This window comes from Drosophila nasuta, chromosome 3, assembly GCF_023558535.2.
Source record: "Drosophila nasuta strain 15112-1781.00 chromosome 3, ASM2355853v1, whole genome shotgun sequence".
Classification (NCBI taxonomy): Eukaryota; Metazoa; Arthropoda; class Insecta; order Diptera; family Drosophilidae; genus Drosophila; species Drosophila nasuta.
Genome location: NC_083457.1, coordinates 818,677 through 845,372, shown reverse-complemented (window position 1 = coordinate 845,372; position 26,696 = coordinate 818,677). Strand labels below are relative to the sequence as shown.

Genomic DNA, 26,696 nt, shown 5'->3' with positions numbered 1-26,696 from the left:
AATGAAATTGAGTTAGAGTAGTTGGCACAAATTGCTGGCAGAGTGCGATGCAAACCAAATTAAATGAAGGAAAATAAAATATATAATGAAATATTTCCACGTACAGAAAAAGAGAATGAATATTTAATATAAAATAAACAATTCGAGAATCTGTAAGAGTAAACAATAATAAATAAATTTCATTATTCGATCTATGCACATCTAAATAAATATAGAAATTAATGACTATAATTGGAATGTAAACAAAATCGAGCACACTCGGCTGTGAAATACTTGCAGCCCATTTGAATACTGCATTCTATATATACCAGATAATTAGCCAAGCAACTAAGATCCGCAGTAAGTAGTAAAAAGTTCTAAAATTTGTATGTTATCGCAACCAAATATTCAGAAATCATAGAGACTATTTTTTAATTGTGCTTGTCATTCAATATATAAAATTACACTTGTTATTTAATTTTTATTGAATTTGCGGGCGCGGATGTGGGGTGGGAAAATTTTTAAATAAATTTCATCTGCGATTAAATATCAATAATTGCAATTAAATGCAATGAAAAATTGAATGAATATAAAATATAGAATAGTCGAGCAACTATAATCAATAAGAAGGAAAGAATCTTTAAGGGATAATAATATTAAATTAAACTGAATATTCGATCTACAACTAAATTAATACAGCGATGTCGTAATATGTTAACTATCGTATTAATCAGTAATCAACCTGCCTTATATTCTGCATGTGTTGATGTTAATGCATTGAGTTCAAATGCAATTGAGATTACAATGCTAATGAATAGCTGACACGTAACAATTAATAGTTATGGATATTGTTATATATTATCGCCACGTGTAGAGTATTTCTCTTAAAGATAACTTTTAAATGTGATACCCAGGATATTTGTACTTTCTCGCTTGCCAGCTTTCACTTTTGCGCCAGTTTAAGTGGTTCAATGCTAAAGTTCAGTTTTAAACTTTTACTGTGCCACGCCCACAGCCTCCCCCCCCAAAAGCATTCATACATACAGAAACATATATGCAGATTAGCAGCGTTGGCGAAATGTTGAATGCAACGGCTGCAAGTTGAATGCTTTTTGTTGCACGGATTCAATGAAAAACTCACTTCTCATGTCAATTTTCATTTGGGTCTATCCAAAAAAGCACAAAAAACGAAGCAAAACCCGTTCAATTGCTGTTATTGCAATTGCTATTAGTAGGATTTATATAGGCTGAGAGGGGAGAGCGGGGCATGAGGAGCACAGCCGGGCCACAATGCAATCCTAAAGATACACACAAGCGACACAATTCGCTTGCTACAACGAAAAAGAAAAAAAAAATAGGACAACAATAACAATGGAACAGGAACAGCAGCGAAGGGGGAAGAGGGGGGGGAAAACTTGATATTTGATGGAGAGAAAAATCTTGTGCGCCTGCGTCAGAGATACTCAATTCGGGACTCTGGACTCGTTTTCCACATTTCTTGTTGTTTTGTTCAGGCCAAAACTATCCCTCACAATTTGGTTGCTAGCTGGATTTTCCTTTCTGTTAATGGCAATGACTTCCCTACGAGATGCAGTATGAAGGGGATGCGAAGGGTGTTTGGCGCCGGTTTGTATTAACTGCACTTGATAAACGCGATTTGCAAGTTGCGTCTCGTTAATTTGTCTGCCTTTGCCTTCTGCGATTCGTTTAATTAAAAGCCAAATCCCAATTGCCGTTGGCAACAACAAGAACTCACTTTCACAGCGTAGTATTTTTCATTCTCTTACTTTTTTTTTTGTGAGATGAAATCGAGGAGGTGACTGAAGGTGGAGGGGGAGCCGTAGCCTTATGCTTGATGTTTGCCTCGTTTTGCGGCTGGTCGCGTGCGTTTTTATTGATTTTTCCCGCAGTGCGATGAAAGTGTTCTTTATTGTTGTGCAGCAGCAGCAAAGTAAAGACAAAAGTGTGCGTGTTGTGTATTCATCGAGTTCCTGTTCCTATTCCTATACCTCTTTCTAACAAGCTGACTTTGTTACTTGTTATAAAGAGGTTGTTAGTTGGCTCGCTAGATGCACAGCGATGTTAGAATAATTTTTGATTTATTCTCATCTAAACAACATTCATGTAAATTGAATCGAATCCTCAATAAGTAATAGAGGAGAGAGTTTTCAAATAAAAATAATTTTTGAAATTAATTTGTCCTAAATTAATTTTAATTGAATCAAAATCTTTTCGCTGAGTGCATTTTGCAGTTAGTGAACCCCGTCAAATGCCAGTGACTGACTCGCTGTGCTCTTATCTCTTGTCTGAGACTCAAATTCAACCGGCAAACTTATCAGAATTATAACAATACAAAGTACGCAAAGCACATAATACGTAAATGGAATATTTGGCACATTTTTAACCGGCAAAATGAATGCACAATAATCTTAAAAAAGTTTCTTAAACTCACCTTGAAAGCTGTCACTCGGGTGCAGGAAATTGAATTTCAAACTAAATTTGAATATCAATGTTGTACAATTGTTTTCGTTCTCAACTTAAGAAGTTGTTTTTCTCGTGGTCGTTCTCGATGTTGTTGTTGTTGTTGTTGTTATTATTGTGGTTGTTGTCGTCGCACCAACAGCTGTTTTGTGCCACTCTCAGAGATAAAACACACACACACCGACACACACGAAAACACACAGAGAGACTTCAGAGATGTGCACACTCACACAAGCGCGTTGCGGAGCACAAAACATAAATAAACAACAAATATTTTTTTGGTATGATAAAAAACGTCGCGTATTTTCTTTGAGTATTTTTTCTGTATTATTTATTTCATATTATTTTTGTATTCAATTTTCAAAGCTGTTTTTTTCTCCTTTTTTTTAATTTTCGTGCTGCATTTTTTTGCAATAAATTGGTTGTTGTTGTTTTTCAGAAGACACTGTTGTTGTTGTTGTGCACACGCGCTTGGAATATTTATTTGTGTTTGAAAGTGCGCTGCGGAGCGACTACGACTACGACTACGAAGACGGATAGAGTATCTGTGAGATACTTTGTTGACAATTTGGCTTTAGTTGCTCGCTTGCGGATAACTCAACCAAACATCAGTGCGAATACTAATGAATATTTCTTCAGCTATTCAATATTCATCATTCAAGAAACGACTTCGCGAATGTTAAAGCAACTGACTTGCTAAGCAGCAACAGCAAAATGCACAGACAGACACGGGGCCAGATATAGATACGCAGCGTTGAAAGCAGCGGCAGCAGCGCCAACCGAATTGTTATCCAACTCGTTGCAGATACGAAAAGCAACTGATTTCACGGCTCGCACAACACAAACTGAAAACAACGCCGGACTCTCCGCCGAGTACACACGAAGAGCAAAAAGTGAACTGCGAGCAACACAAACAGAGAACGTTAAACGCAGGCGCCTCACATCGGCTGTGAGAGAAGTACAGTGGAGACTGACTAACAACGCATGCAGGCGTGCTTCATTCGAGATTTCTGCTAATGAATTGTGTATTTGTTGTTATTATTTATTTTTATATTATACTTAATCTGTAATTAAATACTAAAATTTAATTAACAAAAAAAAAGAGTAGCAAATACCCCTTCATTCTTTAGGCCTTCGACAGAATTGTGTATATTTGGTACAATCTAATTGGAAAATTATTGTAAAATAAAGTTTAATTATACATAATTTTTAAGTATTGCATTTTAATTTTCTAAAATTAAATCATATTACCTGTTAACATTGTCGATAAGTGAAAGGGTTCTAACACTCTATAGTAAATCAGCTAATTCTTAATTTTTATAAGGATTTTCTTTAATCAGTTAATGTATAAATATATATATGTGATATGTATATATTATTGAATATATTTTAAGCAAATAACTTATACGAATAAGTTTTAAAAAAAAAACGAAGAAAATAAATGAAAGGATGAATAATTTAAAAAATATGATTTTGTATAAAAACCAACTTTTTTAGACCCGTAACTGAAGTCTTTAAAGCTGTAGTATTCATTTAGTTTTGGATTTTTTCTTCGTTTTTGAATTTTTTATTCTGAATTTTTAATTCTGTGATTTTATTAATTATTAATTATTATTAATTGTTAATTTTAATGTAACTAAAATAAGAATTCCCACTTTTTATTCTAAATATGCACTGCTATTATCATGGACTTTAATTCACATTTAAAGAAATAATAATATTTTTTATTGACTTGTGTTTAGCATTAAGTAGAATTTTTTATATTATGAGGAAGTAAAATTGTCAAAGTAGTGAAGAGGCTTTACTGTAGTGCACATGTCAGAGAAAAATCGTTGAAGAGAGAGAGAGAGAGAGAGAGAGACTTGTTTCAATTTCAGATTCCATTTCAGTAGCGTTGCTCGTTCTCGTTGCTGTTGCTGTTGCTGTTGGTGTCCAACTTACCACCAGCTGTGGCTGTGGCTGCGTCTGCACTTGGGGCTTAGGCTTTTGTTATTTTTAGCGCCACTCGAATCGGTTGTGGGAGTTGGGAGGTGCACACACGTTCAAGGGGAGCGAGGAGGGTTCAGCGGGTCAATGCGTGTGGTTGCCGCATGTCACATGCCGGCGCGCATCGTCCGCATTTCGTTGGTGCAACATGCTGATGGTGGCAGCGAGTGGTGGCTTCTCTGTCGTCAATGTCTTGCAATGTGACCGTCGTCTCACAGAGCGCTGCCGGTGTCACCTTTGTTTAGCAACTAATTGCAGATGCCACCCAACATGAGGTCGGACGATTGCAATTAGTGCAACTAATTAATAATAGAGCATGCTAAGTACCAGCCACTGACTTGCTATCGATTACCTTGAAACCTTTTCGGGGTTGCTACTAGAGTGAAGAATCAATTCAGATGAGAAAGCATCAACTGCCTTGGATTTATCTTTATCATCACGAAGAGATAAAAGTAAAGTGTGAATTGGCATTTATTATGTTACTTCACACGTTTTTAGCTGTATTTAACTGTTGTTCAAAATCCTCATTTCGCAATATAATAAAAATAACAAATAACTGCATTCGGGGGGTAAACACACGCGCCATGAAACAAGACACAATCTTTTACCCATAATAAATCACTGAAAAAGAGTATCACACTTTTGGCAATTAGTTTGTAACATGTACATCAACGAAACTTTTTGAGTCATTTAAGTTAGAGAGACTTGAACTCTCTGTTTCTTTTTTAGATTTCTTTATTTTTATTTTAAAAGGGTATTTGCTAGTCGGTCTAAACTAAAGTTGTTTGTTTGTTCTTGCTGAACCTGATTCGCGTTGAGCAACACTCAAAAGGCAAGAAAGCCAGACACGTGTTTAGTATTTATAGCGATTGCTTGCTCTGGGCCAATTTCGATATGTTGATGGAGCCCATGGACAGGCGCTGAAAAATAGATACAGATTGGTGCAATTTGAAAAGCGTACTAAGGCTGACTAGTTCGCAGAATAGTACTTGAGATGCCAAAAGCAAATGCAAATGGAAAAACCACAAGACAAAAGGCAGCAATGCAAATACATTGACTTCAACTAAGGATGACAGTGGAGATGAGACTTGTTTCTTTGTGTCGTGTCAATAGACAAACATGGAATTGCAGTTCGAGACATTTTGTTCTCAAGATCAGTTCTGGCAGCAGACTCCACGCAGCTCACATTGTAATTCGGACGCTTAAGTTAATGAGCCGTTGGCTGAGTGCGTTTGAAGTTCAATGGCCAATCGAATGACTCGTGCAGCAAAATTGAGTCACAGCGCATTGAGGCTAGCCACCAGGCACCAGCAGAGAGGTAGAGATAGAGTCGCATGCCAAACATTTGCATAGAAATGTTAAGATACGACGACGGCGACGACAACAAAGGCGAAAGGCCAAGCAACTGGTAACTGGTATCTGAGTGACATCCCGACGAGATGATGATGTTCTTGCTGACGAGGCCAGAGAGCCAGCCAGACTGACGCTTAGCCATGTGCCCGTGTCTGTCTGTCTGTTGACTGCCTGCCTGCTCGATACAGTAATCTGCAATCCTGTGCGATACAAATTAAGCAAATGCGCATTGAAGTTTGATTTGGAACGGAGAGCGAGAGGAAGCTGCAGCAGGCAGGTATCAGCAGGTATCATTTCTGTGTGTCTGATTGCAACTGGGTTACAAATGGTTGGAGAACTCGCCGCAAAAGCCGCAACCAAACAACCAGACAAGCTGAACAACTGATAGCCATGTTCTCGCTGTTCGCCGCTAGCATGAGAGATCCCCATACATCTGCACTTGTCAATAAAACTGGGGAAACAACGCACAAATACTCGAACGCATGCACATATAACAAGCACTCTCATCTACAACTACAGCCAGAGGCATGGATTGAGAACTATGCTGATGTTCATTTTCCACATTTGAAGTCGAGGTCAGAGTTGGATTATTGGCTGACCATTGCTACATTTCTGACAACCTTTTTGACACTTTTGTGCTGGGCGATTCGTCATTAGTTATGAGTGCACATTGCAAAAGCCAGTTTCGCCATTACAATCAGTAAAATACCCCCAAAAGCAAACAGATAAATCCAACATGTTAAGACAGCTAGACATCAATGAACAATGTCAAAGAAAGGTAATTCCATTTGATTTGAGTTTTCCAATTTGTTATTAGAAACAGAATGCATTTGTATCGACGGTACACTGGTACTGTACTGTTACACATATATTAAACCATTGAACTTGAAAAACTTAGCCATTTATTTTGAATGACGCATTTGCTAAATATTCAAAAGTCGATTTAACGCGCCAAGAGCTGTGTAGCATAAGCTGAATGCTACATCACATTAATTGTATGTTTCGTTATCTTGCTCTAACACATGTCATTCGTAAGTAGTCATATACACAACTTCATCCCTAGGTGTGAAAGAGACGACGCTCGAGTGATTTTACGATTTAACGAAATGGTTCGTGTCTTCGCTTAAAGCGCTTTAGCAGAGACATGCACATATGCATTGTTATTAGGTTGGACACAAACCATTCACATCGACTAATTTAATAAGTCTATCGTCCACCACCACAATCTATCGATTAATTAATCGATTTACATATTAATTTAACTGTGCGCGCCAAGAGAGTAGCAATTTCCCGCTTCGTAATTTCCTAATAATCTCAATTCTGTTTTTAAATATAATTAAAACGCAATTATTATTTAATGAATGATTTCATTTAACTTTTTATTTAATAACCTTTACTAATTATATGTATAACTTAGACAATATATTTGTTTTGTTTTTCATTTTTGTATTTTCTTTAATTGTAATTATAATTAAAATATTTTGAGCTTATAAATTATTAAAACTATGCGCGGGGGAATGAGTCACATGCCAACACCAGAATTGGTTGGTTCATTTACAAATTCAATTACAAAACTGTTATTTAATTGGGAGATATGATTCCCTTTCATTATGTTTACTTTGTATGCTTGCTCTACACTTACATAGCGACTTCTACAAATAATGTTTATTTATTATGTACGTGAAGTATGTATGCAATGTTTTGTGAATGACGCGCGAACCCATCGACATCGTATCATAATTTTGTTGTCGGGCATTGATTAAAGAATTTTTGTCAGATTTCGATTGCGATTTATACAGTTAGAAATTGCCTAGTGGAAAATACAGTTAAACTACAACTAAATAATTGCCGCTGGTTCATAGAATAACATTAAAAATTTTGGTACAGTCATTGTGAATATCATACATAAAGTACTAATATCAATATGCCAATATTTCAATACTACTTTGCGTTGCACATTGTCTCCAATACTCGCATCGCGATTCACTTTGTGTCCTGGCTTGCAATTGGAATACCCCTAATGCTGCTTGGTTTGGTTATCGTTGTGTTCACAATATTTACAATACTCTCTTATATGCGAATAGCTTTCAATTGTTATGTTTTTGATTTGATTATTTCATTCTGAATTACATATACTTACATAAATACAATAATTAATATATAATTAAGCATAATATCAACTAAATTATAATCATTTCAAAGTTTCAAATGTATTTCAATGTATTGCCTCAAATGCTTTGTAAGCTTTGCCATATTCAGTTACTTAGCTTAAAATTAAGAATTAATTAAATGTATAATATGTAAATTAATACTTGAAATTATAATCGGGAATAGGAACTAAAAGCACCAGCCAAAAAAATATACATTAAACATACACATCATAAAAACGAAATGAAAATAGTTCATTGAATATTGTCGTTAGCATAAAAACTAAATAATTATTAATGCATAAATTCATAAATAACTACACAATTAATTCATTTACAAAAAAACACACACACACACATATTGCATTCAATTTTCACATGTCGATGTTCACAGTTTCAATTTAAGTTCGCAGCGGCGGAGGCAGCTGTGGTCTCGTTGCTGATGCTGAAGGCGGTGGCGGAGGTGCTCCTCCCCCTGCTCCTGGTGCCTGCATCTGCATCTGGACGCGCTTGGCCCGATAACGCTTCAGCTTGCGTCGTGCCATAAATAAGCTCGGATTGAAGTTGAAGTCACGGCAACCGAGCGGAGGCGGCGGTGGCGGTGGCTGCAGCGGGGCGGGTGGTGAGTGGTGGTTGGCAGCCTCGTCCAGCTCGTAGGGCGGGAAGAACATTGGGTTGGCAGCCCAATCCCGCCACATATTTCAATCCTGCCCAGCACCATTTGCCTGCGCCAACGCCTGCGCTCCATTGCTTCCCACCTCGCTGTGGCGTCGCTGCTCCAAGGCCAGTGGCAAACCGGAGGCCGCAAAGTCATCGTCCAGCGAGGAGGACTGCTTCGAGCCCACCGACTTGCAGTCCTCATCCATGCTGACACCCAGATGGTGCATGGCCACAGCGGCATGGTGCCGCTCAGCTGGCGGCAGCAGATTCAGCATGCTCAACGGCAGTCCAGGGAAGCCGCCGGCAAAGTCCGGGTAGAAGCCTTGCGGATTGAAAGGATTGAACAGCGCATTGGGACCGCTGAGCAGATCCGGCTCCGAGCTGCCGCTGCGTGGACCAGCTGGCGGACCCAGCGGCAGTCCCAGCTCCAGATCCAGTGGACCTAGAGGTCCCAGATCGTTGGGATGTGGCAAGGGTGGAGGACCACCTGGACCGCTGGCATTTGGATTGCCGGCAGAGCCATTGTTGCCACTGGAATTGGCCGAGTTGGAGCCTGAACCATTCTTGTCCTTGTCCTTCTCCTTGCGTTCCTTCTTCTCGCTCTTCGAGCTGCCGCCGCCGCCTCCGCTGATGCCCATCTGCAGCATCTCGATGGGCGGACCACTGATGCAGTCCTTGCGCAGCTGCTCCAGCTTCAGACTCTTGCCATACTTGCCGCGCACATACATCAGAAGCGAGTTGTAGGGAATGCCGAAGATGCGCGACGCCTGCGACGTCGTCATCTTCTTGTTCCACACATGCTGCAGTGCCTCCGTCAGTTCGGTGTTTGTCCACGAACGTGGCGGGCCACCGCGTGGCGCCGAGTGTTGTCCTTTGGGGCGTGGCACTAAAATAGAGAGAGAGAGAGGGAGAGATTGATTAGTTTAAGGCACCTGAGTGGAGTCGAGTGGAGTCGGGTGGGGTTATCGCATGGCGACCATCTGCTAATGTTTCAATCTGCTGGCCCCATATGCTGGCCCAGACAATTTCGCTGAAAGAGTCGCCCATTGTCTGCACTTTGCCTACAGCTCATACACACCCAGTGCAGCTTTTGTTGTAGTCGCAGTTGCTGCATGTGGCACCTAGAAAAAGGCGAGCGATCAAAGCTGCAACGCTGCAACGCTGTGGAGGTTCCCATACTATAGCCTGCCTCGCCCCAGCCTTCTTCCATATGCAAATTACGAGCATGCAGCAACGTCGTCACATGCGCCGCTAAAACTCAATTTAGATCCATAGATATCGACTTGCCCCACAATGAGAGAGCGCCACAAAGCCGCAGCCGCAGTTGCAGCTTCAACTGCAGCCACAGACACAGACACAGTCGAAGTCGAAGTCAAAGTCGCAGTCTGGGACACAGGTTTGGATTGCTTTCAACGATCAACGAACAACAACTTTAACTGCAACTTCCACTTGCTGGCGCTGTGTGACACCATCAGGCGGTTGATGCAACAAAGTAAGGCAACTGGCAGAGCAGGGGGGAACCACAACGAATCCTTTGGCTGATGGCCAGTGGAGTGCGAGCATGCATCCAAAAATATTTACAGCCAGCGATAATTCACAGTTTATTGCCGCTTTTCAACTGATGATATGAAATTTTCTTTTCTTTTTCAATTGCAAGAGTGAAAATAGTATAAACTACGCTCTGGGCAACAATATGAAAATCAAATTAGCGAAACGAAAGTCATTGTCAAAGAAACTAATATTGCTTACTGAGAGACATTAGTTTTTTTTACTAATTAAATTCTTCCGTCTTTATAATATGAGTATGAGGCTTAGCCTCATAATTGTATTATTATGGTACTCTATTACTGTACTGGCTTAATATAATATTAAAAAAATTGATAAATAAACTCTCTAATAATGTTGAAGGTAAGAAAATTAATTATTACTTTTTCTAGATTGTTATGATTCTTTTTACTTTATGATCTGTTTGTATTTCGATATAAGAAATAGGAATATTTAGGAGTATATTAGTATATTTTAGGTGTATTAATTTAGTATACTTTGACTCTAATATCGCAATGCTTTACCTTATAAACGTCATATTAAGCATGCTCTATTGAGCAACCGAAAATATTAATTAATTGAACATTTAAGTAAAAACTCTTATTCATTGAATAAATAAACCAATCAAGCACAATTTAGTTAAGCACATAATAATAAATTCTATTTCTTGAAGTAATGTAAAGCTCTCGAGTTACCATTTGTGACTTTTCTTCAGTCTCTTAACCAATTGGCTTATTTTATTCTTATCACTTCCAAATGGCATTCCTCACATAACACGACTATTATTTGTATTAGCTGAGCTCTTCTTGTTGTTGTTATAGTTGCTGTTGCTGCCTCAAATTTGGTTTCGCGAATAGGTCACAACGTAGGTCTGACCTTTTTTCCAATGAACTGCAACAAGAACAAGGGCAGAAACCGTCGACCATGATGCAATTGTTTAAGGTTCTTGCTCTTTATGTTGCTGTTGTGGTAATTGTTGTAGTTGTTGTTGTTGTTGAAGTAGTTGTTAAGGGGTTCTAATAAGGCATATAAGGCAAGTCACCAATCGTTCCCCCCGCAAAGCACATATAAAGCGAAATTTGAATTTGTAACAAATCGCAAATCACGTTTTGGGACACAACATAAAGCTGAGAGAAAAAGACAGCGAGAGAGAAGAGGAGATAGAGATAGAAAAAAAAAGAGACAGCTGAAGAGAGCGGCGCAAAAGACAATCGCGAAATGAACAAATGAATGTGAACAAATCAGTTAATCACACCCACACGAACAGTATGAATGCAGTCCCTAAAAAGTCTGCTTCTCCTCTCTCTGTCTCTCTGCTGCGGTCCTTCCCCCCCTAGCCCTTTGCTCTGCCCCGTCTCCTAAGGCTGTGCCTGTTTAAGCCAAGTGTAGATTCTTATCAATTGTGGCCACACAAACCCGTTTCGCCAGATTCGCAATAAAGAATATCGTGCTATACGCCAGATTTGCGCTTTTTAGCACAGTTTTATTTACTGTTTCTGTTTCTGTAGCTTTTGTTGTTGTTGTAATTTAAGCAGCGATTGTCATGGTCGGGATGAGTCTGAGATCTCAGCCCGAAGATCTCTCTGTGACTCTGTTGTTGTGGTATTTTCTGGTATTTCACTTTGGCATGCCGAACCAAACATCTGATCACGATTCCTCCTCTTGTTGTATTGATGAGAAAATTAAGCAATTAAATGTGATCCAAGCTGAAAGTGTGTCTGCATGGCTTTTTTATGCTAAAGATCAACGAGCGATCTCAACTTCACGTGGGGAACTTAAGTACACACTCGTATGGCGCCTGCTATCTACAGTTCCCAGACTAAGTGATCTTTCATTCATAAAAAGCGTTTTCCAAAAAAAACGATAAAAAAGGTGGAGCACTTAACCCATCAACGCCAGCTGACTGTCAAATAATCTGTCAAAACACACAGCACTTGGCTCATATGGATCAATCTTTAGGTTAACAATCATCGAACAATCTCTCTTTACCAATTGTCAATCACATGACAATCAAGCGCAACAGTTTATTGATTTCTAAGCTACATATTACTAGATATATTATTTCCCCATACACATAAAAACATTATTAACTTTTTGAGGTTTCAAAAAATCGAAAGAAAAACTACAACGAAAGAAGAAACAAAAGCAACGCTGAAAATCGAATGCATTTATGGAGCTGCCTATTTGTCAATCAAGAGAGCTGTTGCAGGTTGGAAAAGCGTCGCTTTACGATATGCATAGGTGCACATGTTCAATGAAGAAAACAAAAAAAAAAAAAAAAAAAAAAGCAGCATACAAAAAAAAAACTAAACTAAACAAACAAACACAATTGTTATACGCGATCCCCAGCTGAACACAGGAAAACCACAAAAACAAATTTGCCGCCTCACATGATCGCACTAGTGATCACTGGTGATCGCAGTCTCAATGTGTACTGAATGGGAATGAAAGGCAATCACAATAGTTTTGAGTTGGATCTGTAAGAGGATATGCATGATTTTTGGTATTATCATACTATAGATCTATCATTAGCTTTTTGCCACTGATCGATCTAAGTCTATCGCAAAAAGCAGACACCTACAAAGACGTGAGCGAAAAAGAAGCAGAACAACTCTTAGTTGAACTCATGGCACAAAACCATCAACGGGTTCAATCAGTCAGGTGTGAAGTAAGGCACGAAGTGATCCGCGGAGGGCAAATTGAGACGACATGGCAATTCTCGAACCTTTCTCGTTTCTCGTTGCTGAGTTCGCAGCTAACTCACAGAAGGTTAATTAGCTGTTTGTTTTAAAGTTCGTCGTCGATTTGCTACCATTTGATATTATACGGGTTTAAGTCACTTACTTTTCTTTTTGAGAAACGGCGGCGGACCTCCAGGCATGTCACGTGGATCGCTCATTTCCATCAGCGGATTGTAGAGTTTGCCAGGATCAATGCCGGGGGGAAACAAACCCAACGGGGAATCCAGGCCAAACACTGTGAAAGAGAAGATAGATTTATTTATAAGCTAATTCGATAGAGTATTCAAGTCTTTGTCTTGCTATTTATAGGTTGAATGCAATTTTCATTTGTGTAAAGCATATTGCAATTGTAAGTTTTCCATAAGTGAGTCATTTTCCAGCTCACTGATTACCCAGCTAGCGAATTTCTTCAGACTCGAATAGACACTCGCATACATATTCACCATCGAGACTTGAGTGTGCCAAGTGAATGCGAATGCTTTGCGCTTGTGGATGCGAATAGTAAACAATGGCAACGTCATTATTCTATTAATATTTTACGCTTGGAGTGCACTCCTTCACATGAGTGAAACAATTCAAGCGCTGATGAGGCGGCGACAGCATAAAGGATGCTCAAGGATAAGCAAGGAAATCCACGCAGCTTCAAGTGTCTCTGTCTCTGTTTCATAACTACGCGCTCAGGATTCAAGGCACATCACAAGACAATGTGCTGGCATATGAATAAATGGGGATAGTCGTTCATACTCGTATCTGTATCTGTTGGGGCATGTTGTTGTATCTGCAGCATAATGACACAAATAACGAGCGCGTATTGTTTGCTCCCGCGTTTTGTTCGAGTAGACATTACAACTCGCTGCGTATACGTAATATTCCATTTCTTTATTTTTTGTTTCGGTTTTCAAACTCGCTTTGATGGCAAGCAAAATTAGTGCGGATTTCTTTTCACGTTTATCCTCAAGGGGTCTAGAACAAGACAGCCATACTCATTGCCATACCCACATATCACATGCTATTAGTTCAATGATTTTCACGCCGAAATGTGACTACCAAAAAATAAATCACATTCTTTTTGGTAAATCTTTTCTACGGCTGTCTGCAAGCTCCTCTGTTTGCCTAAACTGACAAAGATGTGGTATTAACACTTTGTGGAGACTTATGCGACAAACATTTTCAAAGGACATTGTAGAACACATTAGATCAAAAATTTAACTTTTACCAAACGATCTTTTTGTTCGTCATCTGCTGTTGCCGTCTACCATATTTTGGATTCATTTAAACAATACAGCTTGTTCCGCCCTTTTCTTCATGTTATACTTTATATCTGTCTGTTATATTCATTTAAATAAATAACTTTAGCTCTTCAACTACTCATTATCTCGGTGCAACAACATTTTTTTTTTTTCGATTTAAAAGTTAATTATTTTCTAATTGTGATTTAAGAAAGTTTACTGCTTTAATCAATTTGCAGAGTATTCGCATAGTCATCATTGTCAGCAATGAACTTTCTGCATTTCTTAGCTTGACTTGGGCTCTATGTGTATCCTTGGCTGGCATTCTTTGCCTGCAGCCTGTTTATGCAGTAGTTAGCGAGTTGCTTGGCCTCCCTTTTCGGTATTTTTTTTTTGGATGCGACTCATTCCGCTCTTTGGATTGCCCTGATATGTTGGCAGAAATTTTTGTCGCATTAAAAGGTATTGCGCTTCCTGTGTTGACTGCCTGCTTGATTCCCTGATTCCCTGACTCCTGCTCGGCATTTTCGTACAATTTTTCATATTTTTGTGCCTTAATTTATTTTATATCCTGTGTGCGCGTCGGAGACGAAGACGACGACTGAGGTTGAGGTTGGCTGAACTGGAGTTGGACTCCCCAAACGGATATTATTAATATGAATATCGCGCGACTTATATGCAAAGTTTTATACGAAAAGGGAAGCGACTTGGGTGACGAGATAGAGCATGAGAGAATGGGAGAACGAAGACAGGACTAAGGACTCTAGAGCGACTCTGTATTTTTATTTATGCCGCCGACGATGCCAAAGTTGTTTGCCAAAAGGTTTAAATTTGCAGCACAGTCTGTGTGTGTTTGTGTGTGTGGCATACTTTAAACAAAACACGTGCAACACACGCTGTTGCCTGTGTGGGCGAGGCAGAGGCAAGGCGAGTTGTCTGTGTGGCAACTTAAAAGTCATTTGGCTAAACGTCTGACGACAGTTTCAACTCGCAACTGTGGCACACACTCACATGCCACACTCACATGTTGCCACAGACACAACATAAATTTCTAGCACGCAACGCCACCGATTGCGACTGCGACTGAGTCTTCGACTGCGACTTGAGCCCATTCATTGCCGTCTTTCATCCGGCTCCCCTTTGCACCTTTGTGCTCGCCTCGGGTGACATAAATATAAAAAATCATATATAAACCGCAATTGAATTTATTTGGACTGCAACTTGCGACTTGCAACTTTTGCAACAACCGCAAATGTAACTCCCATTTCCTTTCCATTCCCATGCTCCGTGGCTGACAACTTCTACCCCAGACAGCGTTGTTGTGACTGGGACACATAGTTTGCCTCTATAGGGTTGAGGCAATAACTAAACTGTCAAATTATTAGCTGCACTCGCAACTCGCCACATTGCAATTGCACTTCCATATTTCTTATGAGCTGTCAACAGCATAGAATTGTTTATGACTTAATTAGAAACAATTGTCTGAGGATGATGGAACTGAAAGAGGCCAAGACCTCTAATAAAGTTATAAATTAAAAATATAAAACTAATGATATTATTTGAGCATAGAAAGTAATTATGACAAATGCATTAAAAGCAAATGGGAATTTTAAAATGTTGCCTAAATTTTGCCCTTAAATAAAATGTAAGCGAAATTAAGAAAATATAAGAAGAATCCAAGGATGAAAATAATATATGAAATTCAGGAATTTAATTATGGGGATCAAATTTTCTAAGTATTATTTGAATCAACAAAAAAAGAAAAAATTTTACAAAAGGCTGTATTAAATTGGAGGAAATGACACATGAAAAGCGAAAAATAAAAAGTGGCAAACAGCTATGAAGTGTGGGGAGTTGGAAGTACTTGGGAAAAGTACTGTCGAAGACCCTAATACGTTTAAAGGCTTTGCCACAGCTTAGGCCATGGCAACGATAAATGCATGACGAATGCAAAGGATGCTGTTGCAGTCACTGGCACTTTGATGTTGTCAGTGCAGAGGCGACAGACAGATTGCCACATGTTGCATGCAGTATATTGCAGCTTATTAGATGTGAAGTCGCTGTGTCAAGGCTCATGGAGTCAAGCAGTCAAGTAGTCATAGGAGTCACTGAAGTGAAGGCAAACAGAAGGACTGCGATATTGGGACTTCCGTCTGTTATTTTTTTTTACGCAAACAGCTTAAGGGGGAGGTGGACAGTCGTAATGTGTTTAGACAGGTCAGGATGTGGCCAGGATATGGACATCCGGCTAACCCAGTGACCTCAAACGATAAAAAAAAGTTTCTTGTACTTACTGTGCGGCGGCGTCAGCGTCAACGCCGAGGACATGCCGGGAAAGGGCAGCGGCGACGGCGGATGCGGTTGCCCATCCGGTGGATTAAAGTGTCCGGGCAAGCTCATTGGCGATGTGGGCGCGAATTCCTTGCAAAAGTCCTTGCCAAAATCTTTGCCAAACTCCTTGCCGAAGTCTTTGCCAAACTCCTTGCCGAACTCCTTACTCAACCGATTCATGCTGTCCTCCAGCCGCTCATGCGGCGCCTGACCCGGACATCCGGACCCAGGTCCGCCCAGCGGCACCCCGTTGTGTCCCCGGAAAGGTGGCAGTCCCATGGGACCCAGCAGATTGCTTGCGAATGCATTGTGCTCCCGCTGCATGGCCTGCTCTCGCGTCTCGCGAGGATCACGCGGTTCACGCTGATGCATCGCCGCCGCAGCGGCAGCCGCAGCCAGCGACATCTCCATCTGATGCTCCATGTGATGGAACGGATGATCGCCGGCGCCAGCAGCTGCCACAGCAGCAGCGGCTGCGGCATGCATTTGCGCCTCTAACGCCTCCATGTGACAGGGTGGACTGTCGGGCAGGCCGGGTGGGCGCAGACCAGGTGGAGGAAACGACAGCAGTCCGTTGCCGGGTGTGCAGGAGTTGGGCGTGTGGCTGGGCGTCGATGTGGCATTTGGCTTGGCGTTCAGCTGTCTGATATCCTTGAGGGACAACATGATGCGTTGATTGTTGTCCTGCAGTTTACTGCTATTGTTGTTGTTATTATTATTGTTACTCTCGCCGTCCGAGGAGTGCGAGTTGCTGGTGTCCTTGTCCTTTTTGGTGGTGCACAGATCCTCGGGACCATCGCTGGGACACGGGGACATGGCTGCTGCATTTGCAGCGGCGACGGCCGCCTGGCGACGCAGCTCGTTGGTCGTGTGTATAAGCTCTTCGATGTCCTGTTCGTCCTCGTCGTCGTCCTGTTCGGGACCTTCATCGTCAACTAGATCGTGCACATGCTCATGATCGTGATCGTGTTCATGATCATCGTGCTCCTGATCCTGTTCCTGTTCGTGATCGAGCTCGTGATCGTGCGCTTGATCCTCATTGTCCTCTTCATCTATCTCATGTTCGGTCTGTTGATTGCTGTTCCCCGTCTTATCCTGTTGCCGATCTCCACGCTCGACATCCTCCAACTCCGTTTCATGTTCTGCCTCAGGCTCATTACTTTGCTGTTGTTGTTGCTGTTGGGACTGCGGCGGTTCGTCCTCTTCTCCCATGGGACTATCCTCCCCATCACGCTGTTTATCACTCGGTTCCTGATCGTCCCGCAACTCATGCTTGATCACAGCCTGAATTGTGTCCACCGCTGGCAGCGATGTCTCCGATGTCTTGTTCAGCGCAAAGTCATGAGGCACATCACCCGATCTGCGTCTGGGACGCGCCTGTTTGCGACGTGGCATCGGCGAACTGCCACCCAACTCCTGATCACTCTCCAGCTCCCGTTCCGACTCCTGCTCCCGCTTGCGGCGCAAGCTGAGCGCTGCCATCGCACTGGCCGGATTACCAAAGAGTCGAGAAGGCATTATTAGCTTGCCCGCTGGTGGCCGCACCATCGAGGGCGACTCGTCCTCGAAGCTGGATGAGAGCAGCGAGGTGTCCAGCAAGTTGAAGTCATCGGGCGAGGCGGCTGGAGTGGGTGTATGCTCAGGCACCGAGCTCTCCACCAGGCCACGCACCTGCAGCGATTCCCCCGCCTGAATGAGCGTCTGCAGACGCTGCTGGGGAACACTGATCTCGCCGCGATACATGAAGTCAACTATGGCCTGGACGACCCACCCACGAAAGTCCTTGAGCACGATGACGGGATGTTTGCAGGGGGTTTCGGCGAAGACACGCTGAAAGAAGGGCGAGCAGGCGGACAGCACCATTTTGTGGGCACGTATCGAGGTCTCGGCACAGACGAGAGTCACGTCCACCAGGGTCTTAGTCTGGAGCAGGGCGTCGAAGGCGCGCAGGATGTGATTCTGATGGTTGTTCCAGCGCAGGCTGTAATGATCCTGGGGAGCAGTCGAATTGGCGCCAATAGTGGTGGGCGTGGCAGGCGGACTGTGCGTTGATCGATTGCTCGACGTTGCAGTTGCGGTTGTTATAGAAGTTGCCGTCGTTGTTGCAGTTGTTGTTGCTGTGGCAGATGCAGCTGCAGTGGCTGTTGCCGTTTGGCTCATGTTAAGGGGCAACGGTGGCGGCGTGGGCGGCGTTGTGGGCGGTGTGGCATGGACATGGGCGTGGCTCTGGCTGTGTGAAGGTGGCGGCAACTGATGATGATGCTGTTGCAGCTGATGATGATGAGGATGATGATGCTGCTGCTGATGATGATGGTGATCCATGCTAGACGCTGTCGTCGTCATCGTCGTCGGTGGCTTCGCCAGCAGTGGCAGGGGCAGCGGCAACGGCAGTGGCAACGCTAGCGGCGCTGGCGCCACCTGGCGGCCGTAGTCGTTCATGTGCAGGGCCAACGGCAGCGACGTCAGTTTGCAGCGTTTTATCAGCTCCTCGGCGTCCTTTAACATGCCCTGGCAAACGCGTTGTTGCCTCACGTGACGTGCTTCAAAGTTGTTGCACCTCGTTCACAGTCTGCTGAAGAGAGATAGACAGAGAGAGAAAGAGAAGGATAGAGTCAGTGATGGAGCCAAAGATTCAGGTTAAGCTCGAGGATAATGCGTTGTATAATATATTCAAGCTCTGTACTCCTGACATATGCCATCTCGTGTATGTGTTGTAATAATATGTTAATGAGTCGCGGCATATATCATCTTTTTTCAACCCCCTCTCCTCCCTCCACCATTGCTGTGCTTCATTTTCGGCAAATCCCAAGCACAACAATAAGCAAAACAATGCACAGCAAAAGCTAAGAGCACAGGAGGCAGCACAAAGAGCAACATGAGGCAATCACAGTCGGCTACGTGTCGTGTCGCGTATCCTTGAGGACATCACATGCAGATGTGTGATGTGTGATAATGGCTCACTCATCTCAGTCTCTGCCTCTGTTTTATTCTGTTCTATCTGTTTGTCTGTCTGGCTATATGAGTATGTCTGTGTTTTTGTTTATCTACTGGTAAGACACACACAAACATGTGCACAGTGGGTTCTGCATCGAGAAGATCCATTTTAATGAAATTTCATTTGTAATTTAAAGCTAGTGAAATTAATATTCGATTATTAATTAAGGAAAGTCAAGTCGATTTAGTTTAAAACTTATCGGATTCATTTTATTTATTTTATAGCAATTTTTTTATTTTTAATATTTTAAGTATGAATTTAAATTTCTTGCTTCCATTTATAATTTAAAGTTCTTTTACTTTTGTTAGTTGTTTATTGAGCGGAATTTGAACTTTTAAATTTAATTTGCTTATTTTATGCTTATTTTTATCATTAATAGACCTCAAAATTTATCTTTTATTTTTATTTTAACTTTTTCAGCTACTCATAGTAATCCGATATTAATTATTGAAACAAGTCGCTAAAAATATTTTTAACAAAAATAAAAAAATTGAAAATTAACAACTGTTTTGCAACCACTGTACCGAGCTAAGCTTTTTTTTGCGACTCGGTGCGTGGCATCTAATTAATTCAGCAACTGTCTAGCTTGGTGTGACGTGGCATGCCCCTAACAGCGCATCACGCACCCCTTCCAACGGTCCACAATGCGTTGCACGCTGCGTGTGTGAATTTTTAAAAGAGTCGGCAGCTGCCTCGCTATGACAAATCTGAAGTCAGACACGACTAGTCAAATGCCAAATCCAATCTCTAACCCCAAACCCAAGCCCAAAGCACGGACCTGAGAAAATGTCTCCAACTGCCTGTCAGCGACGACAGTTGGATGCAAAATTAAAAAAGTTTACTTTTAGCGCGGCAAAAGCAAAATAAACATTTTTATTTGCAGTTTGTTGCAGCGTCTTCATCTTGCAGCGGTTAAGCGGTTGCAAGTTGGCGCCAGAGACCCAAACCGCATATTAACACATGCGGCTGCTGCTGCTGTCGCTGTTGCTGTTGCTGCCAGTCAACGACAGGATGCGGCACGAGGACACCCACGTACGCTTGAATGCAACAATGTGCAATTAGCAGCTATGCGGCATGTGGCAAGCGGCGCGAAGCAACTCTTTTTTATCTTGCAACTCATTTGCGGTTGTCAACTGGAGATAAGGCAACATTTTTATTTATTTACTCGCACTTTACCTCTCAAGCGCCGTTGAAAGCGACACAATTTGCTTGCCCCCTGAGTTGCGGCAGATGGTGAGTGAGATGGAAGGAGTTACCCGACTTTTTAATTAATGTCAAAGTAAGTCAGTCAATTCAGATTTAAAATGCTAACAAATGTGGAGGAAATGATGCAAAGTTTCAATTTAAAATTTGAATGCAAGTCATTAAATCTTGAGAATTAAATTGTAGACGATCAGAAATAAATAACACTTTAAATAAAAGTATATTTATATTAAAGTAATATTATGAAAATTAGTTCTTCTAATAATTTTTATAAAATAATGGCCAACATTGATAAGATTTCACTACATTTCAGTTAAATCCTTTCAAGCTTAAATTTTTGTGATCAAACATACCATTAATTATCGTAAGCAAAGCGTACTTTAATTTCGAAATATCCTCTTTGAAGCTCTTTTCTGTTTGTATTAAAACATGAATAGTAGACTTGAGTCTCTGTGATCAGCTTTGCATAATTATGGCACAATTCGTAGCACTGCTTAGCACTGGAATCACAAATTGTGAATTTGAAATTAGATATGCTTATTGTAATAGAGTATTATATTCGCTTTATTGCAGTTCACATATGTTTTATTTGTATTATTATTTAAAGCACACACAATAAATGGAAGATCGCACACGTTTAAAGTTCTGGTTCTGTTTCTCAGTTCGGTTCGATAACAAACAGAAACTGCGCGTTACCGTCGAGGGTTTGCCACAAACTGACTGAAAGCAATGCAAATAAATACGCAGCAAGTCGAAAGTACGCTTCACATGTGGATATGGATATGGTTAGAAACAGAGCTAGAGATAGACGGAGAATCTGAGAGCAGCCCTCACAGTCCGCACCCTCAAAACATTCACACACACACACACCCTTGCATATATGTATATATGATGTGTGCGTGAGCATGTCTGTGTCTGTTTGTGTTTGTGTGGGCAGGATCAGTGTTCGCTCTCAACTTGCTCTTGCTCTCGCATTCGACACGCCGCAATTTCCCATTTTCTGCAGGTGATAATCAGGTGTGTGTTGACACATGTACACTGAAGTAAATAAACACACAGCCTGTAAATAATATGGCAGGTACTCGACAACGCTGGACAAAGGTCCTGGCACACAGGTTTTGAGCTGCTATTAAATGGCCGCTGACAGATCAATTTGTGGGCCAAACGCTGCGGGCAATAAACCAGAACCTTAATGTGCGTTTATGTTTGTTTTGAGGGATCGAGTCTCAATTTGGTTGACAAATTTCAAGGAATTGTTTGCGATTCATTTGAAAAATCCGCGTTTTATGATAGGCGCGATAGCCAAAACACACACTTTTCAATAATACATATCAATCCGTTCATAATTAAAACAGTTTTAAATTCATTTTAAAATTCATTTGCATTGCGCACTTTTATATTTACTAAGGTTTTTTTTCTGGAAATTTATATAGTAGAATTTCTTTTAAAAAGTTAATAATTATTTTTTTTTTAATTAATATTTTATCAAGAAATGAAGTTTGTTTTTCTATGTCTATAAAATGAACTAAATACACTATATTTCATTATGTGAAATCTTTTGAGAAATTACTATACAATTTTTTTTGAATAAATAAATTTAATAAATATTTTTTAAATTTATTTTTTGTTAAGTTTGTTAGTTTTAGATATATTTTTTTTAACACTTTTATTTACCATTTCACGTTTAATTTAATTATTGAATTTCCGAAAGAGTTATAAAAATTGTTTTTATTTATTGTTGTTAATGTTTGTAAATGCCGTTAGAATTACAAGACGTCCATCTTCAGGCAACGCACACAGATAACTGGCTCAGAAATAGTCTTTTTTGTCATTCACATGTGAGCGTTCGAAATTGTATCACATACTTCTCAAAAAAGAGTTAACGGTATACGGTTTGGCGTCGGAATGAGATCGTAACGGTAACGGTAACGCCTCGCTTAGTATCTTCGCGAGTCGTGTGTGTGTGTGTGTACGTGTGTGTCCTGCGGTCGCGTGTATGTTTCGAACCGTTCAAACGTCACGAAGCGACTAATTCAAATGAAGTCGGCCCGAAAAAACAGATATGCGAGCCAAAGGCGGCGATGGCAGCGCTAACGACGACGACGATGACGGCGACGCCGGCAGCAGCGTCACATACACGCGACCCCACCACCCCCGCGCCAACCCCGCACCCCTTCCCGCCCACGTGCGCGCACACGTATGAGCAGGCGAGGCACAAACAACAAACAGCATGCGAAACACATGAGGATGCTCGGTGCTCGGGCTGGACGATAGAACGGAACGATGCGACGCACGAGTAATGTTAACGCCAGCGTCAACGTCTGCGTTTGCGTTTGCGTCGACGCTGGCAGCGACGCGACGAAGTTTTTACTCCTTCGTCATATAAAATATATTTTTTGCCTTATCACAACAACAACAACAACAACAGCAGCAGCAGAACCAGTCGACGTCCTCGCACGTCACGTATACCAAAAAAATTTATTATACGTATACATACATACACAGTACACGGTATACGAAATACATTTGCATACACATGCGTAGCAAAGCCGAAGCAGACAGCAACCGAGTGGCCTCGACACGAAGTGTACCAAAAACGAAACGTAAAAAAAAACAAATGCGAAAGAAGAGCGACACGAAAGAGCGACGCACCCACACACATACAAACATACATACATGCACACACATATACATACATACGTGGCATGTGGAGCTTTGCTCGCTCGTAAAGAGTAATAGCCACCACCAACATCAACACCAACAACAACAACGACGACAACAACTGAGTCGTCACCCACCCCCGTGGACGCCAATGCCTCGTTGGCTCACATGGAGTTTACGCTCACACACAGACACACACACACTCATACAGCGGCAGTTGTCACACATTGGCAGCGACGTCGGCGTCAACTGCGCGTGAGTGTAACATTTTTCATAAAAGGGGCGCCAGCAGCGCTGCCAGCGTCGACATATCCTTTTTGGCCAGCACCAGCTTATGGAAAATACGAAAACTCAAAGCTGTGAGTTGAGTTTTTGCTTTCCAGTTGTATTTGTGGCAATAGCAACAACAACAGCCGCTGGAGCGAGTCAGAGAGCGAGAGCGAGAGAGAAAGCACGCTGGCAAGAACAACCCAACGAATAAGTGAGTGAGAGAGAGCAAGCGTGTGAGTGAGAGAAAGTGCGCATATTGAAGGATATAATGTGTGTATGTGTATATAGAATGTATGTAACTAACGTACGTGGCGCTCTGTCGCACTGTCTGTCTGTGTCTGTGTCGGTGTGTGTGTGAGTGTTGAGTGTGGAGCTCACATGTAAAGCTTTTTTGCTGCCGCACACACACACATACACACAACTCTTCTGCTCATCTGGCGGAGACTGCGACGCTGGCAGCGCCGAACTGTTTGTTGTTGTTATTATTATTATTAAAGTTGTTGCTATTGCTAAAGCCTTTCCAGCTGCTGTAGCTGTCGCTATTGCTATCTCACTCGCATGTGCTCGCCTTTTAGTATGTTATCTATTCCTTGTAGTCCTTGTATTCCTTCAATTCCCTGCATGCGGACTGCGTTTTACATAAGCGCTGCCGTTGACGTTGGCGCAGCTCCAGAAACAGCGGAAAAAAAAACAAAATGTAAAATCATATACACAACATATTACACACACATACGTACTGGCAGCGCATATGCATATGTGTGTCTCGCTCTGGCATGTGTGCGAAAGAGAAATGCGAAAAAAATATAACGACTCGATGGTCGGAAAAACCAACCCCTAACCTCGCTGATTTCAGTCCACAAAAAAAAAAACAAAATACAAAAAAGAGAAAAATGAAAAACTCTATGGGAAAATGACAAACACACGAGTGCGTTGCTTTAGGGGGAGGGTTAGCATGTGCATGTGCACGTATATGTGTGTGTGTGGGACATATGAGTACTTTTTGCAACATTTCGATTTGTTGGCCGTATTCGCTCTCTCTCGCACACACACAAGCACGCATATGTACACACACACACATGTAGTAGTATATAGGGTGCATGTACATGTGTGATGGTTACATACGCCCACATATGTGTATGGTTGGATTAGCTGAGGTCAGCAGATTGGCTGAGAGAACCTCGCTTCAGTCATAGATAGAGGGGATGTCCTTGTGAATATGCTTGCATATAATGCAATATCTACAAATCATGTCAGTTTTAGAATTGGAAGATTTATTCGTTGACCAAATCTATAATAAAATATATGATATCATTTTTAAATTTAAACTAGAATATTTGGATTTATAATAGAATACAAAACATCGGGCTACATTAAAAATAGAGTATTTCAATTTAATCTTTTTTAACTTATATGAGGGAAAGTAACAATTATATAATTAAATCCACCATTATTTGAAAAATGCAAATTTCATTCGAAGCAAAAATATCTATCATAATAGTTTTCTGACCTCATTTTTAAGCGATCGAACTGCAGATTTGTATAAAAATATAATTGATCGGGAATCAATATACTGAATATGTGTCATATGCATTTTATTTATAAAAATTCAAGATTTATCACCAAATAAAGGTCTAATATATTTTTCAAATTTGATTTTAAAGCTAGCAAATAGCATTAAACTAGAGTTGGAGTAGATTGGGAACAAATAAACTTATGGTTAAAAATGTTAGTTCAGTTTTTTAATTTTTATAATGATATTTGAAGGAAACGAACAGTTATTAATGCATTGTAAAAATGTAAAAAAGTTCATGTTTAGGAAGACTCCTGTTATCCTTTGATCCACATAAACCTTACCATTTAATTGTAATACTCTATTTTTCTTTGCTTTGTCACTGTGTCTCTGTTTTTGTCTTTATCAGCACTGCCCATTTGGCTGAGTTTTGTGTGCTGGCTCTTTAGTTATTCTCATTTTCATTTTCGTGTGCCTCCGTTTTGTTTGGTTCATTTGCATTTTATGATTTGTTTGCCTGCGCTTTGTTTTTTCTGTTTTATTTTTGCACGTTTTAATTGTTTTTCTTCGATTTTTACATTGCGCCATTCTCTCTCTCTCTCTCTCTCTGTGTTTTTTGCTGGAGGCGCTGCACCGCCAGCTAGGAGCCAAGCAGCTAGAGCAGTATTCCTATTGTCGGGGCGCCCTCGAGCCTCTCGTCTAGGCGCTGTCAGGTCGCACCTTTCATTGTTGGTGTCTCGCCTGCTCTCTTTGTTGTTGATGCTGCTGTTCAGAGGGGAACAACTGCTGACAAGAGAGCCGAGAGTCGAAACTGAACTTGCTCTTCAAGCCAAATAAAGTAGGTTGTTGTTTTTACTTATTGTCAAAACTTTTCTGGGATTTAATAACTTGAATTTTTGTGTTGAGTTTATGGTGTCCCTCTTGCCAAATTGATATAAATCGAATTTCGCAGCAAAAAGACAAGAGTTTTTATTCCTGCTGCTGAATGCAAAGAGTGGGATATTACACATTGTATACCGTGAGTATTCTATATAATATATTCTAATAGATTTCAATATTTTATTATATACTTTAGTTCAATTTTATCTATCTTAAGCTTGATCTTCCCAAATCGATCGATACTTAAAGTAAATAATATTAGATAATCGTATATGGTAAGTTTTGTTTACTTACTTTACTTTGCTTAAAATGTCCTATTTTTAATAAAATATTTCCATTCTCGACCCGAATCTTTGTGTCTGAGTTCTCTGTTCTTCTAGCGAAACATTCTTGATTACTATTGGAAGCGATAGTATAAGTATTAATGTGCGACATAATTCCTCTTTTAACTCAATTCAGCATAGCTTAAGATGTTAAAATTTTCAAATTGTAAAATAAAATATTTAAAAAAATTAAAAAGAAAAATATACGTATGTTGAAGGTGTTATAGATGCATATGCAGATTCTGAAATATGCTTCAATTTTATGGTTATCGCTTGTTCAAGATCGGTTACATTGTCACAGCGACACCTGGCTGTGGTGTCGCATTGTTAGGCAAATAATTTGCATATCAGAAGATTAAATAACAATAATTGTGAAACCCAATGAGGCAAACGAAACGAAAAT

At 40.8% G+C, this 26,696-nt stretch overlaps 2 protein-coding genes across 2 annotated transcripts in view; both read right to left on the bottom strand.

Annotated features, from left to right (window-relative positions):
* Nucleotides 1-3,310, bottom strand: part of LOC132790530 (E3 ubiquitin-protein ligase goliath) — a 36,429-nt gene extending 33,119 nt beyond the window's left edge. The window contains exon 1 of the mRNA XM_060799084.1: nucleotides 2,432-3,310. The gene's annotated coding sequence lies outside the window, so the exon portion shown is untranslated. The remainder of the gene's footprint in view (nucleotides 1-2,431) is intronic.
* Nucleotides 3,311-8,558: 5,248 nt separating this feature from the next.
* Nucleotides 8,559-22,660, bottom strand: LOC132792530 (protein jim lovell). Its single transcript, XM_060801952.1, has 5 exons — nucleotides 22,325-22,660; nucleotides 21,004-21,150; nucleotides 16,416-19,024; nucleotides 12,996-13,127; nucleotides 8,559-9,492 (listed from the first exon to the last, which is right to left on the bottom strand). The coding sequence occupies exons 3-5, from the start codon at nucleotides 18,955-18,957 to the stop codon at nucleotides 8,648-8,650; spliced, it is 3,519 nt and encodes a 1,172-aa protein (XP_060657935.1). The 5' UTR covers nucleotides 18,958-19,024; nucleotides 21,004-21,150; nucleotides 22,325-22,660; the 3' UTR covers nucleotides 8,559-8,647.
* Between the last annotated feature and the right edge of the window lie 4,036 nt (nucleotides 22,661-26,696).